Source organism: Urocampus carinirostris, chromosome 2 (assembly GCF_059441175.1).
Source record: "Urocampus carinirostris isolate Australia breed hairy pipefish chromosome 2, RoL_Ucar_1.0, whole genome shotgun sequence".
Taxonomy (NCBI): Eukaryota; Metazoa; Chordata; class Actinopteri; order Syngnathiformes; family Syngnathidae; genus Urocampus; species Urocampus carinirostris.
In genome coordinates this window covers 28,880,034-28,893,791 of record NC_142350.1, presented here as the reverse complement: position 1 = coordinate 28,893,791, position 13,758 = coordinate 28,880,034, and the positions used below count along the sequence as shown (strand labels likewise).

The 13,758-nt window shown below is 38.9% G+C and overlaps 1 protein-coding gene across 1 annotated transcript in view; it reads left to right on the top strand.

Moving 5' to 3' along the window:
- The window catches only part of deptor (DEP domain containing MTOR-interacting protein), a 45,017-nt gene that overhangs the window by 1,637 nt on the left and 29,622 nt on the right, over nucleotides 1–13,758 (top strand). Inside the window, exons 3-4 of the mRNA XM_088326133.1 lie at nucleotides 9,378–9,556; nucleotides 10,481–10,604. Coding sequence (XP_088182259.1) covers nucleotides 9,378–9,556; nucleotides 10,481–10,604 — 303 coding nt within the window. The remainder of the gene's footprint in view (nucleotides 1–9,377; nucleotides 9,557–10,480; nucleotides 10,605–13,758) is intronic.

Here is a 13,758-nt window from a genome sequence, read left to right as displayed (position 1 = left end):
CAAAATAATATGCTCTATAAACATAAACACAGTGAGGTTTACCTTACTTTTGGAAGATGAGCTTCAACAGTTAGGCGATTTCCTCCTCTGTGGTAAAAAGTGGCCGAAAAAAAAAGTTCCGACCATTTTCTCAACCGCATCAAGCTTTCTTATTCCACTTTCATTTAAAAAGAAGCAGGGCCCCTCTTTTTACACTTTACACCAACCATATTGAATGGATGCACAAGATATTAAACAATAAAAATGTCAAAGTTCTTAACCCGCTAGAGATACAGTATAGAATGTTAACACATAAACTAGGAAGAGGAAGCGGATTTCTTCTTCCGGGTGGATGCTGGGTGAGCTCTCACAACGCCACCACACACCGGTAGCGGCGGAAAGAAGCACGACAGTAATGTCCTGTACTCGGAAAAAGGTGCACTCAATACAAAATCTAACTTACAGCAATGTCCGGATATTTTTTGACATCCCGATTTTTTTTTCGTATGTAACATTTTACTTAAGTCAAATGGTCGTAAGTAGGGGAGCCTCTTTAATGTTTGTTACGTTGTTGTCAATAAAGATATGGACAATTGTTTTTCGAATGTCACACTAACGTGTTATATTCTATGGCAGTGTTTGGTTTTCTACCCAATGGGGCAAGAATTGGGGCCTTAAATCAAATTTTTGATTCATAAGTGTGTGACATGCGGTCGATACACATTTATCAATTATTAAACAAGTATGTTTTTTTGGGCCATTTCTTGTCTTTTTATAATTGAAATGCTCTTGTTGATTCTATTAATACTGCTCACTTAGAAGAAGGGTTAACCTACTAAGCTCATAATATTTTAACTTGGACATGTATTGTATTGTAACATTTACTTGTGTTACTCTTTGACTATCTTAGTGTTTAGTAAGACTCCTCCATCACAATGGCGTGCCGGTCAATGAATCCAGCCATAGTTACTCAAAGTGCAAAGCATGGCACCAGAGAATGGAATTCCCCCCGCCCCCATCCTCGTGCCCTTCACATTGAACTACAACTGAATTGTTCTTCCAATTCACTTTATTTACGGTCATGTTCATCGCCAGGCGAGAGTAATGGCTGCTGTCAGCACAAAGTTTTCAGTGTGCTGTCACTAAAAGCGCTAGTGTGTGTCTTTGTATGCAGTGTGTGTCAGGATCTGTTGCCCAGCTGACCATGTGACTGTAGGCAGTCAGTGGTGGCTTGGCTTGTTGTACGGGTGCTCGAAATCCTTGAATTGAAATGTTGTGTTTTCAGAGGCAGGAAAATTCTTCAATTTTGGTTGAAGTGCTTGAAAATGCTGGAAATTGTTGCTGTTGCAATGTTTCTTGGCGGTCTGACTCTATTGGCCAGGGGCTAGGAACCTATATGGCTTGCCTGCCATATGTGGCTCTTTTAATGAGTACATATAGCACTGAGACAAAATAGATTCCATGCAAATTGTCCTCATGTCATTCCTGATTTGAGTGAGCTAAGCCTATAACCGTGCACATGTAGCTGAACCAACACTGAAATCAAGTTCAGGACTGTCCAGGATATAGGGCACATTTTTAACTACAGTTTACCATCAATGTGTCACACAAAAAAATCGTTTTGGCTGAATATCACTAAGAAATCATTTATATAGAAGGTCATTAAATAATTAGTGTTCACTGTTGAGACACCTTAGTATAAAAATCCACTTAATAAACTGTAAATCCGCCAAAACGCCAGGAGAGAACCCTTGGCAATTTGTTTATAATATTTGGGACACAGGCTATGGCAAAATACATATTTTATAAATGTTATCAAAACATCTCAGTGAAATAAAATGTGCTGAAGAATAAGCTTTTGTGTAGAAAGCGGGTTTGGTGGTTTTGTTAAATTTGGTCTCAAAATATATGGTGTGGTTCTTTCCCAGAATCAAATCAAAATATTTTGCTTTTATGGCTCTTTGAGTGAAAAGGGTTTATTGACCCTGCTATAGATGCAATGCAATAAATGAAAAATAAAATAAGATGAAAACAAACGTGTGAAAATGACACCAACACGTCGGCTCTGGACGCTTGCGTTGTGGCGTTGTCATGTGAAGCGTCAACGCACCATACTGGTCGCACCCAGGACTCACCTCTATTTGGAAAACCGACTCCTTCGGCTCGGCTCACTGAGAAGAGCTGGCTTTTTTGGATCCCAAGCAGTTCTTCGGATGTAGTTTTTTTTTAAATGATATATGATGATTAATAATAAAACATTATGAACCAAATTATTTAGTAAATAGTAATTTCATATGTTTTGCAGTCAATCCTTGAAAAACACATTAAAAATAAACTAAAATATTTTATTTTTTAAATACGAAACAATTTTAGCTATTCACACACTGAACAGATTTAAAGTCAGACAGAAACACACAATGCCTGAAATGCAAAACAATAAAATAAAAATTAAAAATATTAACAGTAAAGTGTTCTAAATAAATGATATAATGAAAAAAGGAAATACATTGAAATTCCATTTTAACCAATTTAGACAGGGATCCTCTGAAACACGCAAAAAATAAAGATTGAAATATGTGCTAGCAACAAAAAACAAAAGATCGTCTCTAAAGGCCCGGTCACACAGCCTTTCACAGGCGTATCGCAGCTGAATCACGGCCAGAAGTTTCTGCCCGTGAAGCAGACGCGGTGGAAAATGTGCAAAATTGGCTAAACCTGCTGTTTACCCGTGGTATGCCCGCGAAACAGACGCGGGCTTACACGTGGTACACACGCTAATGCACGTGATAACACCGCAATACAGGCGCAGAACAAACGTGCTATGACCGTGCTCCACCCGCGATTACCCGCTAAAGTGTCGCGTCCTACCCGCGTGTAACCACGCCCTGGCCACGGCTGTAGCACATCATTCCGCGTCTGTACCGCGTCATTACCTTGTGGCGCCCGCGGTTACCCATGGTCTAAAGTTTTGAGCAGCGCAAAACTTTTTCGCGCGGCCAACCGCGTGTGAATTTCTTACCGCATGTAAAGCACTGCTGTATCTCGTCTGTATCGCGATCTCAAAGCGTCCAACAGCGTCTGCTTCACAGGCAGAAATTTCTGGCCGTGATTCAGCCGCGATACGCCTGTGAAAGGCTGTGTGACCGGGCCTTAAGGTTGAATGCACTCTGCTTCAGAGCAATCAATTTTATTAAAATTAGTCCAAATTTGGTTCATTCTTCTGGTTTTTATACATTTGGTACTTTATTTTTTTGTCTTCCATAATGAACTAAATTATTAACTAACACCTATAGAGCCTTTTCTGTGTTTGTAAACAAGTGTGATGTAGCCAAGCTGTTCAAGCATTGTTAAGCAGAATTCATGTCAGTTTATGGCAGCCCATTGACACAAAAATATCATAGATAGGAATAGCTCAAATTAGCACAAAGTATGTGCCAGCAGCATCATAGTGACATTTAGTTAGTCGTTGAAGTCCACAAAAAATAACTTATTTTGATCAGTGCTGAAATTCTTATTTTGAACGTACTGGAAAATGCTGAATTTGGCCAATAAAAAGGTGTAGCAACCCTGAGTAAGTGGTGGCTTGGCTTGCTGATGATCCAGAGTTTTTGCTGTTCTGAAGTCAAAAGGACCGATCCGAAAGAGTCTGGCTTTGTCAAGCTAAGATATGTTTTCTCGCATTTTTAAGAGCACCAGAAATGCAAGTTTGGGAGGGATTGTGATGGCAGATACATTTTGGGAAAGATGCAACAATGTGGTCTCTGGAAGGGCGTGCGGTTCAGTTTTGTATGCATGTTGCAACTCCTTGAGGTAATTACAGGTTCTGGCTCAAGTGGCTCTGACTCCGCACAGGCCTTTCTGGTTTCAGTTTGTATTTTGGAGGAGTTCACAACTCTTGTTTGCATTTTGTTTATTCTTATTTACTCAGTGTCCTAGTTATATTTTCTTTTGGTGTGAAAATTCAGGGACTGAGACAAGGACTCTGGGCACACAATGGAAAGCAATGACCAATTGGACTAACAAGGGCTTGGCGTTGAGGGTTAGCATCACTGTAACAGGACATCCCTATCACTTCTGTCTCACTCAAGGTGTCCTGGCTCAATTTTCTTACTCTTTGTTCCTGATTCTTCTTACATTAGAATCCTGATCATTGTATTTCTACAACAAGATTACGGTTAAACTCTAATTGGTATAAATTTACAATATAAAGACTCAAACAGATAAATGGAAAGTTTTCACTTCTAATATAGAGTATTCACATCTGAAGTAAAAACTATATCCAACCGGGATCATGCAGATAATACTGTAACAAATCAACGTGACAGCTGATAAATCTTCCATTGTACAAAGTTATGGAAATGAAGTAAAGTGTACAGTTAAATGTAAAAACACATACATGACTCAAAATCATGACCATTTTTGAAGATACCCATTGTGCTTTGCACTTTGTTTGTAGCCAGTGGTAGTTTGGCAACCACTGTACATAAAAAACAGTATGAAGAATTTATGAGTTTTTGAAGACGATAAAAATCAGCTGAACCCAACAACAATGAAGCATAAAAGTAATGTTCACAGTAGAAAGCACGGATGACTAAAAAAAAAAGAAATCAGTGAAATGCAGTGTTCTAACCTTTTTTGAGACAAGACAGATTTTTTTTGTAATAAAATGTTGAGGCACACTGTCAAAACTGCTTGGAAATTAATTCCTTGCAGCAGTTTAACGTTTTGTTTTGAAATGAAATGAAATGATCTGCATTTATATAGCGCTTTTCAAGTCAAGACTTCCCAAAGCGCTTTACAGTGTGCTTTCCAATTCCCAATAGCGGCCGTGCAGCCATGTAAGGCGCTAACCTGCTTATTGGGGGTATTAGGGGTTCAGTGTCTTACCCAAGGACACTTCGACATGTAACACGGACGAGCCGGGATTCGAACTGCGATCTCTTGATCCCAAGACGAGCGCTCTACCTCCTGAGCTACTGCCGCCCCAGTTTTGCCTTTTTAAGGTTAAATTATCCTATTGTCGAAATTTACTGTATCATTCGTGGTCACTGTGTCTTAGGAGGTATTCCAAGTTATTCAATCATTTTTAATACAACCCGTTTTACTATATTTGGATCTTGTTTTTCAATACAAATCAACTAATAATACTTAAAATATGTAAAAACTATCTTCCAGTGGATCAGTTTTGACTACGTTTTTACTCCGTTCTAACTTTTCCTATGACTTTAGTAAAATAAGATAATTAAATCAGCAAAGATTTTACCTTATTCGTAGTGTATAATTCGTTTTACATTTTGCAGTGCATTTTTAAACATCTTCTTGGAACAAAAAAAAGGTACTATACACTATATATTTCCCTGAACTACCTCATGAGCAGATAATTGGTACATAAAAAGAAAAATTCTGCCACTTACTGATGTCAATAAATGTTACACTTAAGCTGGCTGATCACTGGAAGAAAGCAAAAATACTGAACAATGGCATAAGATAAATACTAATTTCTTGCGGCACATTAGACAAGTTGTCACGGCACACTAATTGAAAAACACTAGTTTGATCAAATCAATTTACACATGAAAAATAACTAATACATTTATTATTTCCTATAATCTGTTATTTTTTGTATTTACTGTAGCAAAACCTCTGCAATGCTTGAAAATGTATTTGGTAAAATATGCAACGAAAACAAATTCCAATTATTTTATTTCGGTTATCATTCAAATAAAAAAAGAAATATTTTCTTTACGAGCAGTGACCCACATTTTAGGATTATTTTTTAGTTCACTGATAAGTTTATTCGGTTTTTAATATTAGACACATGCAAAGGAGATTGCATAGGATGCTAAGATATTTCGTTATTTTACAGACGCTCCCTTATTTCCGAACATTCGACCTGCGCAAAACTGTAGATTCGATCATTTTTTTCGGGATGTCGAAAAATATCCGGACATTACTGTAAATTAGATTTTGTATTGTGTGCGCCCTTTTCCGAGTAGAGGACCTTACTGTAGTGCTTCTTGCCGCCGCGTGGCGCTGTGAGTGGTCACTCAGCATCCACACTGAATAAGAAATCCGGCTTTTACTTCCTGGTTTGAATATTGACATTTTTAGTGCTTAATATCTCGTGCATCCACTCAATATGGTTGGTGTAAAGTGTAAAGAAGGGGCGAGCCGTTTCTTTTGAAAGGAAAGTGGAATAAGAAAGCTTAATGCGGTTGAGAAAATGGTCTGAACGTTTTTTTTCGGCCACTTTTTACCACAGAGAAGAGGGTCGCCTAACTGTTAAAGCTCATCTTCCAAAAGTAAGGTAAACCTCACTGTATTTATGTTTATAGAGGATATTATTTTATGAAAAGTTCGATTTTTAGTACAAAACAATATAGGTTACTTATACAAGCCTTAAACATACTTATATAAACATTAAAGATAAATTCCATGCAAAATATAGCACTGAAGCAACTTACGAACAAATTCCACTTCCGAACGATCGTCCGGAACTCGTTCGTGTGTCGGGTAGCGTCTGTATTATGAACTGTTTACATTATTGTCACTATTGGCCAATAATGTTGCTGTTTTCTGATTTCCATCCCCTTTTGGGCAGATGTGCTTTTTATAACCCAGGAGATAAAGAAACTGCCCTGGGGAGGACCTGTAGAACAGATTGGGACTCTCTTGAGGATTTTTGTACAGGCCTGTCCTGTTATTTCAAGTTCAAAATTCATTATGATCCTGTCTCCTTAGAGTGTCTATAATACAATAAAAAACTTATCATACAGTATCCCAAAGAAAATCCCGGTCTTAGCAGGAAACTAACACGTTCACTCAAAAGTGTTGGGTTCTAGTCATTTTACTGAGCACTGTATTAGACCTGGATGCAAACCAAGTTTTTATCCCCTGTCTGGGATAAGCTATAGTTCACCCATGACCTGAATGGAAGTGCTATTAAAAATGGATAGACAGATTTTAGGTGAGGTTCACTGCATTGCAGCAAAGTGAGGGCATGTAATGAATAGCTATGGATTCTAGGAACCAGAACAAAGGGAAAGAAACATCCATCTATTATTTCATCCATTTTCTAAAACACTTACATTTTAAAGAAAATGGGGCTCTTAAATGTACACCCTTATCACTAATATGAGAAATATTTTGTACCAAGGTCAAGCAGACTACATTGCAAAGCTGAAGCTGTACCTTTGTCTTATCATGGCGTGGGAGCTTGAAAAATCAGGCTGTGTAATGATTGACATTACCCATTGTTGACCTCCACTCCTTGCTTAAACTCACAAGTACAAGCCAACATTCTCCCTTTTTTCTAAGAATCGACCTTAAACTCCAGGCCTGACACGTGAAAAGTTGAACAGAAATAAGATATGTAGTTGACAATAGATATGTATATATATAGATAAGCAACTATTGTCTTTTAACACATGGGCTATTCTTTCTGACACCCAAAATAATAAAAACTCTTTAAAAATAAAATATGCTACCAACCAATTTTGTTTTTCTCCTCAACCAGTTTTGTGTTTCTCCTAATTGTGTTTTTTGTTATTTGAACACTGTGTTCTACTGCATTGCAAAATTATTCTGAAATTGCTCTTTGTGCAAACCAGCCCAAATCCACTTCATTAGAAATGCTTTGGCTTTCATATACATTAGCCGCTGGGCTTAAAAGGTTGGCTCCTGTCTGGCATTTGCAAGTACTATTGTGTAAAGAACCTCTTCCAAAAGGATCATTTGTTACTCAGCAACACAAAGAAAGAGAAACATTTTCTTCTCATATGAACCACTCTGGAGCTGTATGGTGCATCAGCTAGCCGTGGAAATTGGTTGGGTTATGTCGAGTGTGAGAAAACTCCGTACGAAGGAGCACTTTGCGTACTTTTCATAGCCACAATGCTTAAAAGCAACTGAGATCCTCGATGGAATTTTTTCTATAGTCTCTTTAGCTCATGTTTAATGGAACCTCACTTTTTTTCCATCCGGATGATCCAAATAGAAGAGAATAGATGATAGAGATGGTGGCAGAGTGGGCGGAAGTCTTTGGGGCCAGATTGTTTGCTCATTTAGATTTTTGGCACTGTCGCTCTTGCTGGGCAGACTTGGACGGTGCTCATGAATTCTGCATGATGAGAGCCAGATGAACATTGTGTAACTATGGGAAGCTCAGTTCTGACTTTAGACCAGGGTTCCCCCAAGGTCTTAAAAAGTGTTAATAGTCTTGAATTTGAAAACTGCAAATTTAAGCCTTGAAAGGGTCTTAAATTTAAATCCCAAATGTCTTTATTTTCCCCTGTCTTATCTGCGCGATAGAGCTAATAACTAAAATAAGTAAACAAACTAAAAGTTGGAACATTGGTTTTAAAATTCTTTTACGTTTTGTTTGACCAATAAATGCAATGTGTCGGTCGTAAAATCCAAATTTCCGTGTTTTCGAAAATGCAGCATTACGTCTGAGCTTTACACACAGCTGAAGTAACTTCAGAACGGAAAAGTATAGGTTTAACCTGTTGTGGTTGAGTGATTTCAAGTATAACTGACTTCAGGCTGTACCAGGAAATAATTGGGAGGGGTCGCCCAACTGATGCCACGACCCGTCGCGTCGCCACCGCTGCAGGGTAACGGCAGCAGTTGGGCATGGACCTCAGTCACGGGGTTGCCCGGCCGACGACCCAAACCCGTTGCGGTGGCGTGCCGCTCCACCACCCCGAACGGTTTTGGTTGGCTCCCACTCAGTCACCCACCTCTGCGCCCGTGCTTCATGTTGGTCGGTGCGGCCAGGGTGTTGTCGTTGTGGTTTGGTTCCACCGCATGGTCACCGCGTCCATCCTTCGGTGCATTGTGTTTTGTGGTAAACCCAAGGGGAGCAAGGGTGGGGCGTTATCGGTCCTGTCCTCTTGACAGCTCAAGAGTCACCTCGGGGCTCGGGTAAGTCCGTACCCGCCCCTGACACACAGCCGCCTTAGTCCTACTCTTAGTCCAGGCTTGGCCGCAGCTGAGACGGGTGCCGGTCTCCTCCAGCTGTCAGCTGGTCCATCTGCTTTTGCAAACTAAACCTCATCTGCCGTATACCTTCCCGGCTCTTTTGGCGCAGGGGGTGGGAGTGGGAGGATCGTATAAAGTTCCTGCATCGCAGCCGGATGGCGTCAGGCGCCAGGATCCGTCACAACTCTCGCTTCTTAAATTTAATTGAATGTGGTTTGAAAAGGTCTTGAAAAGTCTTGAATATGAATGAAAAATCCTGGGCGAATCCTTTAGAATGATCTCTTATTCAAGTTCTGCTGGACTAGGACCAGATGAAAACTATCATACCATTATTGACCTCAGCAGAGGGTGTTAAAGCACCTGTTGCAGGCACCTGGCGAATAATAAAAAATGTCAACGCTAACTTTGTCCTGCAGGTTGCGTCTGCACGAAGGGAAGGTCATCAAGGATCGACGACATCACCTGAGAACTTACCCAAACTGCTTTGTGGGCAAAGAGCTCGTTGATTGGCTGATCGAACACAAAGAGGCCTCCGAGCGAGAGACTGCCATAAAGATCATGCAGAAGCTTCTGGACCAGAGCATCATCCACCACGGTGAGGCCACACAACTTTTATTACTTGGATGCTAAACATGTGTTTTTTTCATCTATTTTGATCCAAGCCAGTGGGGCAGCTGAAGGGGCATGACCCAAAATTGAGTCGTGAACAGCCCACATCTTTGGCAACCATACGAGTAGTGTTACCTTCTTTAAGTTTGACGATCCTGTCTTTGGTCTCAAGAGACATCTCTCTTGTTGAAGCCATGATTATTGCCAATCCACTCAGTCCAAGAACCCTCCAAGGTGTGATAACGGCACTGTTTTTAACTGCTGACTAACGAGCAGACCTAATCTAACCTAAGTGCCCAATTAAGGAAAGGAAATTGACTGGGTGTGTCCTTATTATCTACTCAAAATGCACTGATTCCATATTTTTTTCCTCAAAATGGGGTGATTCCATATTTATTTCTGTGCACTTGCTCTATAAATGTATCATTTACTGACCATTGCAATGTTTTTTCTGAATTTATTTTAGTGTTGCTCTAAAGTTGCACTTTGGAATGAAATTACGATTGTTTCATGTTTGTGATCTGAGTTTTTTGTACAGAATAAGATGTCTGAGTGAGGGCTTGCCCAAGACTGGTGATTCCATAATTGCTAGGGGTTTTGTGTGTATATATATATATATATATATATATATATATACACATACATATATATACACATACATATATATGAATATTTTTTTGTAACTAAGGGAAGCGCAAAATAATACACAATATCCCTGCAAACTACATTTTGGAGGTTGTTTTCCAACATTATAGTGTATTGTTCACCATGTTGGCCAGGGTCCCAAAAAGGAATGTGCTCTAATTTGAGTTTTCACTAAATTACGTTGTGCTCAATTATTTTTATTTTTTATTTTTCATACTTTTGTTCTTTCTGATCACTTTCGAGACCTAATGTTTTGCGTTTGCAGTGTGCGACGAGCACCGGGAGTTCCGAGACATGAAGTTGTTCTATCGATTCCGTAAGGACGATGGGACTTTTCCGCTGGATAATGAAGCCAAAGTCTTCATGAGGGGACAGAGGATCTATGAGAAGTATGTATTTCATACACTTGCAACACTTAAAATACAGTGTTCAGGAACTGTTTTGACTCAAAGAGCCATGAAAGCAAACATCTGTTCAGTGAGAGCCACACCATACATTTCCGGAAAATATTTAACAAACCTGAATTCCAGAAAAAGGTGCATTTCAATGCGTGACGTTTAACGATATCCAAGAAATATATGAACTAATAGAGGTCCACCAATTATTGGCAGGTCGATTATCTGCAACGATATTTGAAAATTTGAAAGATATCGGTATCAGCATTTTTATCAATTCGACAGGCTGATTATTACGTCTGAGTTGCAGCAGAGACTCTCTCTTCCTTGGTCCTACTCCTCCCTCCTCTTCTCTCCTCTCCTCGCTATCCACCCCGTACCTTCTGATTGGATAAGGGACCATGATAAAGCCACAGAACTTGAAAGAATAATGTTAGAGCGGTAGCTCTGTTAACTTGTTCCGAAATGCCTGCAAAGTGATCGGAAAGCTTGTTTGTGATTAGGAGATAGCATCAAAAGTGTAGTTTCTTGTTTTGGAGAGGCACGTTCAGATGGAGACTGATATATTAGCTCTTATCATAACATTAGTTTGCCACTCAAGCGCGTGTGCTTGTAATTGAAAGAGAGCACAAAAAGCATGCTAAACTGGAAGGCTGAGTGAGTAGCATTACATTAGTTCGTCAAATTGACTCTAAAACAGGAGTACCCACACTTGAATTTGCCAACTCTGTTAAAACTTCCATGCACTTTTGTTTTAAGTCGAATTACATCATGTTGGTTGGATTGTGATTTTTTTATTTATTGTATACAAAACAGGGACGTATTTAGGTCTTTATGTACCTTTATACAGGTTGCTTCTAAGCCTGATTTTATTTCTCGCAATTATTTTAAATTTATTATATGAGGCTCTCTTAAGGTTCTACTGTTATGGCAAATTATGGAAAATATTCATTGAGTACATAAAAAACCCCAAAATTGGATTTGTTAGACTGTTATTAAAGTATTGCTTTTCTATTGAATACTAGCTAGCTAAAAGTTGATTAGCTAAAGAGTTGCAGCTAGATTAGCAAAAGAATATCCACCCTGTTAGTCTATGAACCTAAAAGTGAAGTGGGGACCTAATAGGGAGGGAAATTAGGTTGGGTAGTGATACTGATAACAATTGTACATTATTCATATACAATTATTAAAATATAAACTTCATATGGTATGTATGTTTATAAATAAAATATAAAAAGAAAAGCGTTGTTGGTAAAATTACTCCATGTTTGTTAGGAAATGGCAAGGTGGAAAACATTGAGAGACACTGTTTAAAAAAAAAAAGCTGTAATCATAATTGTATTCATCCCTGTGCTTGACTATTATGTATTTCTTAGTGGTAACAAATCAGTGTTGTAATAAAATCATAAAAAAACGTGAAACATGGGATGTTTTTTTTTTCTTTTCAAAAATCACGACACCAAACCTTGCTGCAAACAAAGAAACAGCCCTTTGTCCAATCAGAGCAAACCAGAACATCACTAATAGGACATCTGTCTTGTTTGTCACTCAGTGTTTTGCAGTTAATGTTGTTCACGGGTTTCAACTCCCGCTTTCAATTTTGGTGTGTTGCCTTTATTTAAACACCCCCTCTCAGCTGACGCCTCCCTTTTAATATCGCTCTCTACAAAACAAAATGCCATTTTTGCCTGCTTCTAGACAAGACTCGCACAAATACACTCACACAAGTTGCATAACAGTCCAAGCATAGACATCCATCGTCCCTGCCCATAAAGCTTTTATGTAATCAAGAGTGGCGTAGCCCAGGACGCGCAAACATTAACAGACGCAACCAAACTGGTTTGCAAATTTCTCTCCCAGTGTCTTTTATCACCTCGTGGACATTTTTTAGTATTAGGAGAAAGATCATGCAGTAAATAGTGTGTCTCTACTATCATTTTGGGATTTGAGCTGAATTTCAAATAGCGATTGACAGATTATCGGGCGGGTTGTTTATCAGCTCTGATATTTGGGAATTCGACGGATATCTGTATCTGCAATTTTATTTTTTTGACGGGCTGACTATTTAGGCTTAGATGCAGCCAAGCCTCTCTTCCCTACTTTTGTCTCGGACGCTACCCACCCCACGCCTTCTAATTGGAAAAGCAACCCGGGGCGAAACCACTGAAGGTGGAAGAATAACGTTGGCGCAGAGTAAACAACAGCAGCTCTGCTAATTCCTGAGTATTGACATGCAAGTGAATCACCGGTAATATTGAGATTCATGAATACATATATAATATAATAGTGTGTTTGTGATTAAGAAATGCCATAAAAAGTGTAGCTAACTTGTTTTAAGAAAGCACTTTCAGGTGGCGACTGAAATATTAGCTCTTATTATAACATTAGTTCGTCAATCAAGCTTGTACGTTTGTGTTTGAGGGAGAGCATAAAAAAGTATTTTAAAGTGGACGTTTGGGTGATTAGCTGTTACCATAACACTAGTTCAGCAATCTGGCTCTAAAACAGGAGTGCCAACACGTTTCAATTTGTGAGCTCTGTTGAAATTTCAACGCACTTTTTGTTTTAAGCAGTCATATTAAATGTATTGACATATTTATTTATTTATTTATGTATCGTTTAAAAAAATCTGGGAGCTTTTTACATTTTTATGTACCTTCATAAGAGTTGTTGCCAGGCACAATTTTATTTCCTGCACTTTTGGTCTAAGTGAAAGATTGGTCAAGTTAGGCGTGTTGAAATACTAATTTAGTTACTGTATAAGGTTTCTGGGACCTGTTAGTTTTATTTCATTTCCAACAAATATTATTATTGTTATTATTTTTTGCATTATCAAAAATTCAATACCTCATTTTAAGCTTTTACAGCAAATGGATACTGGCTGCAAATATCAGTTATTGGCCTCCTCTTTATACTAATATTCTGTATCGGCCCTGAAAAACACTTATCGGTCGCTCCTTAATTTCACTTTAGAAAATTCACATAAAGGGACATCGTGCATTAGCGACAACTAGTGGAAATAAAGACTAGGCATAAATACATAAAACCAGTGTTTCCCATAGAAATTTCTGAGACCGTGGTGGGCGGACAGTCTAGAGGGGTCGGGGGGCATGCCCCCGGGAAGGAAAATTTTTACATTTCTACTTCA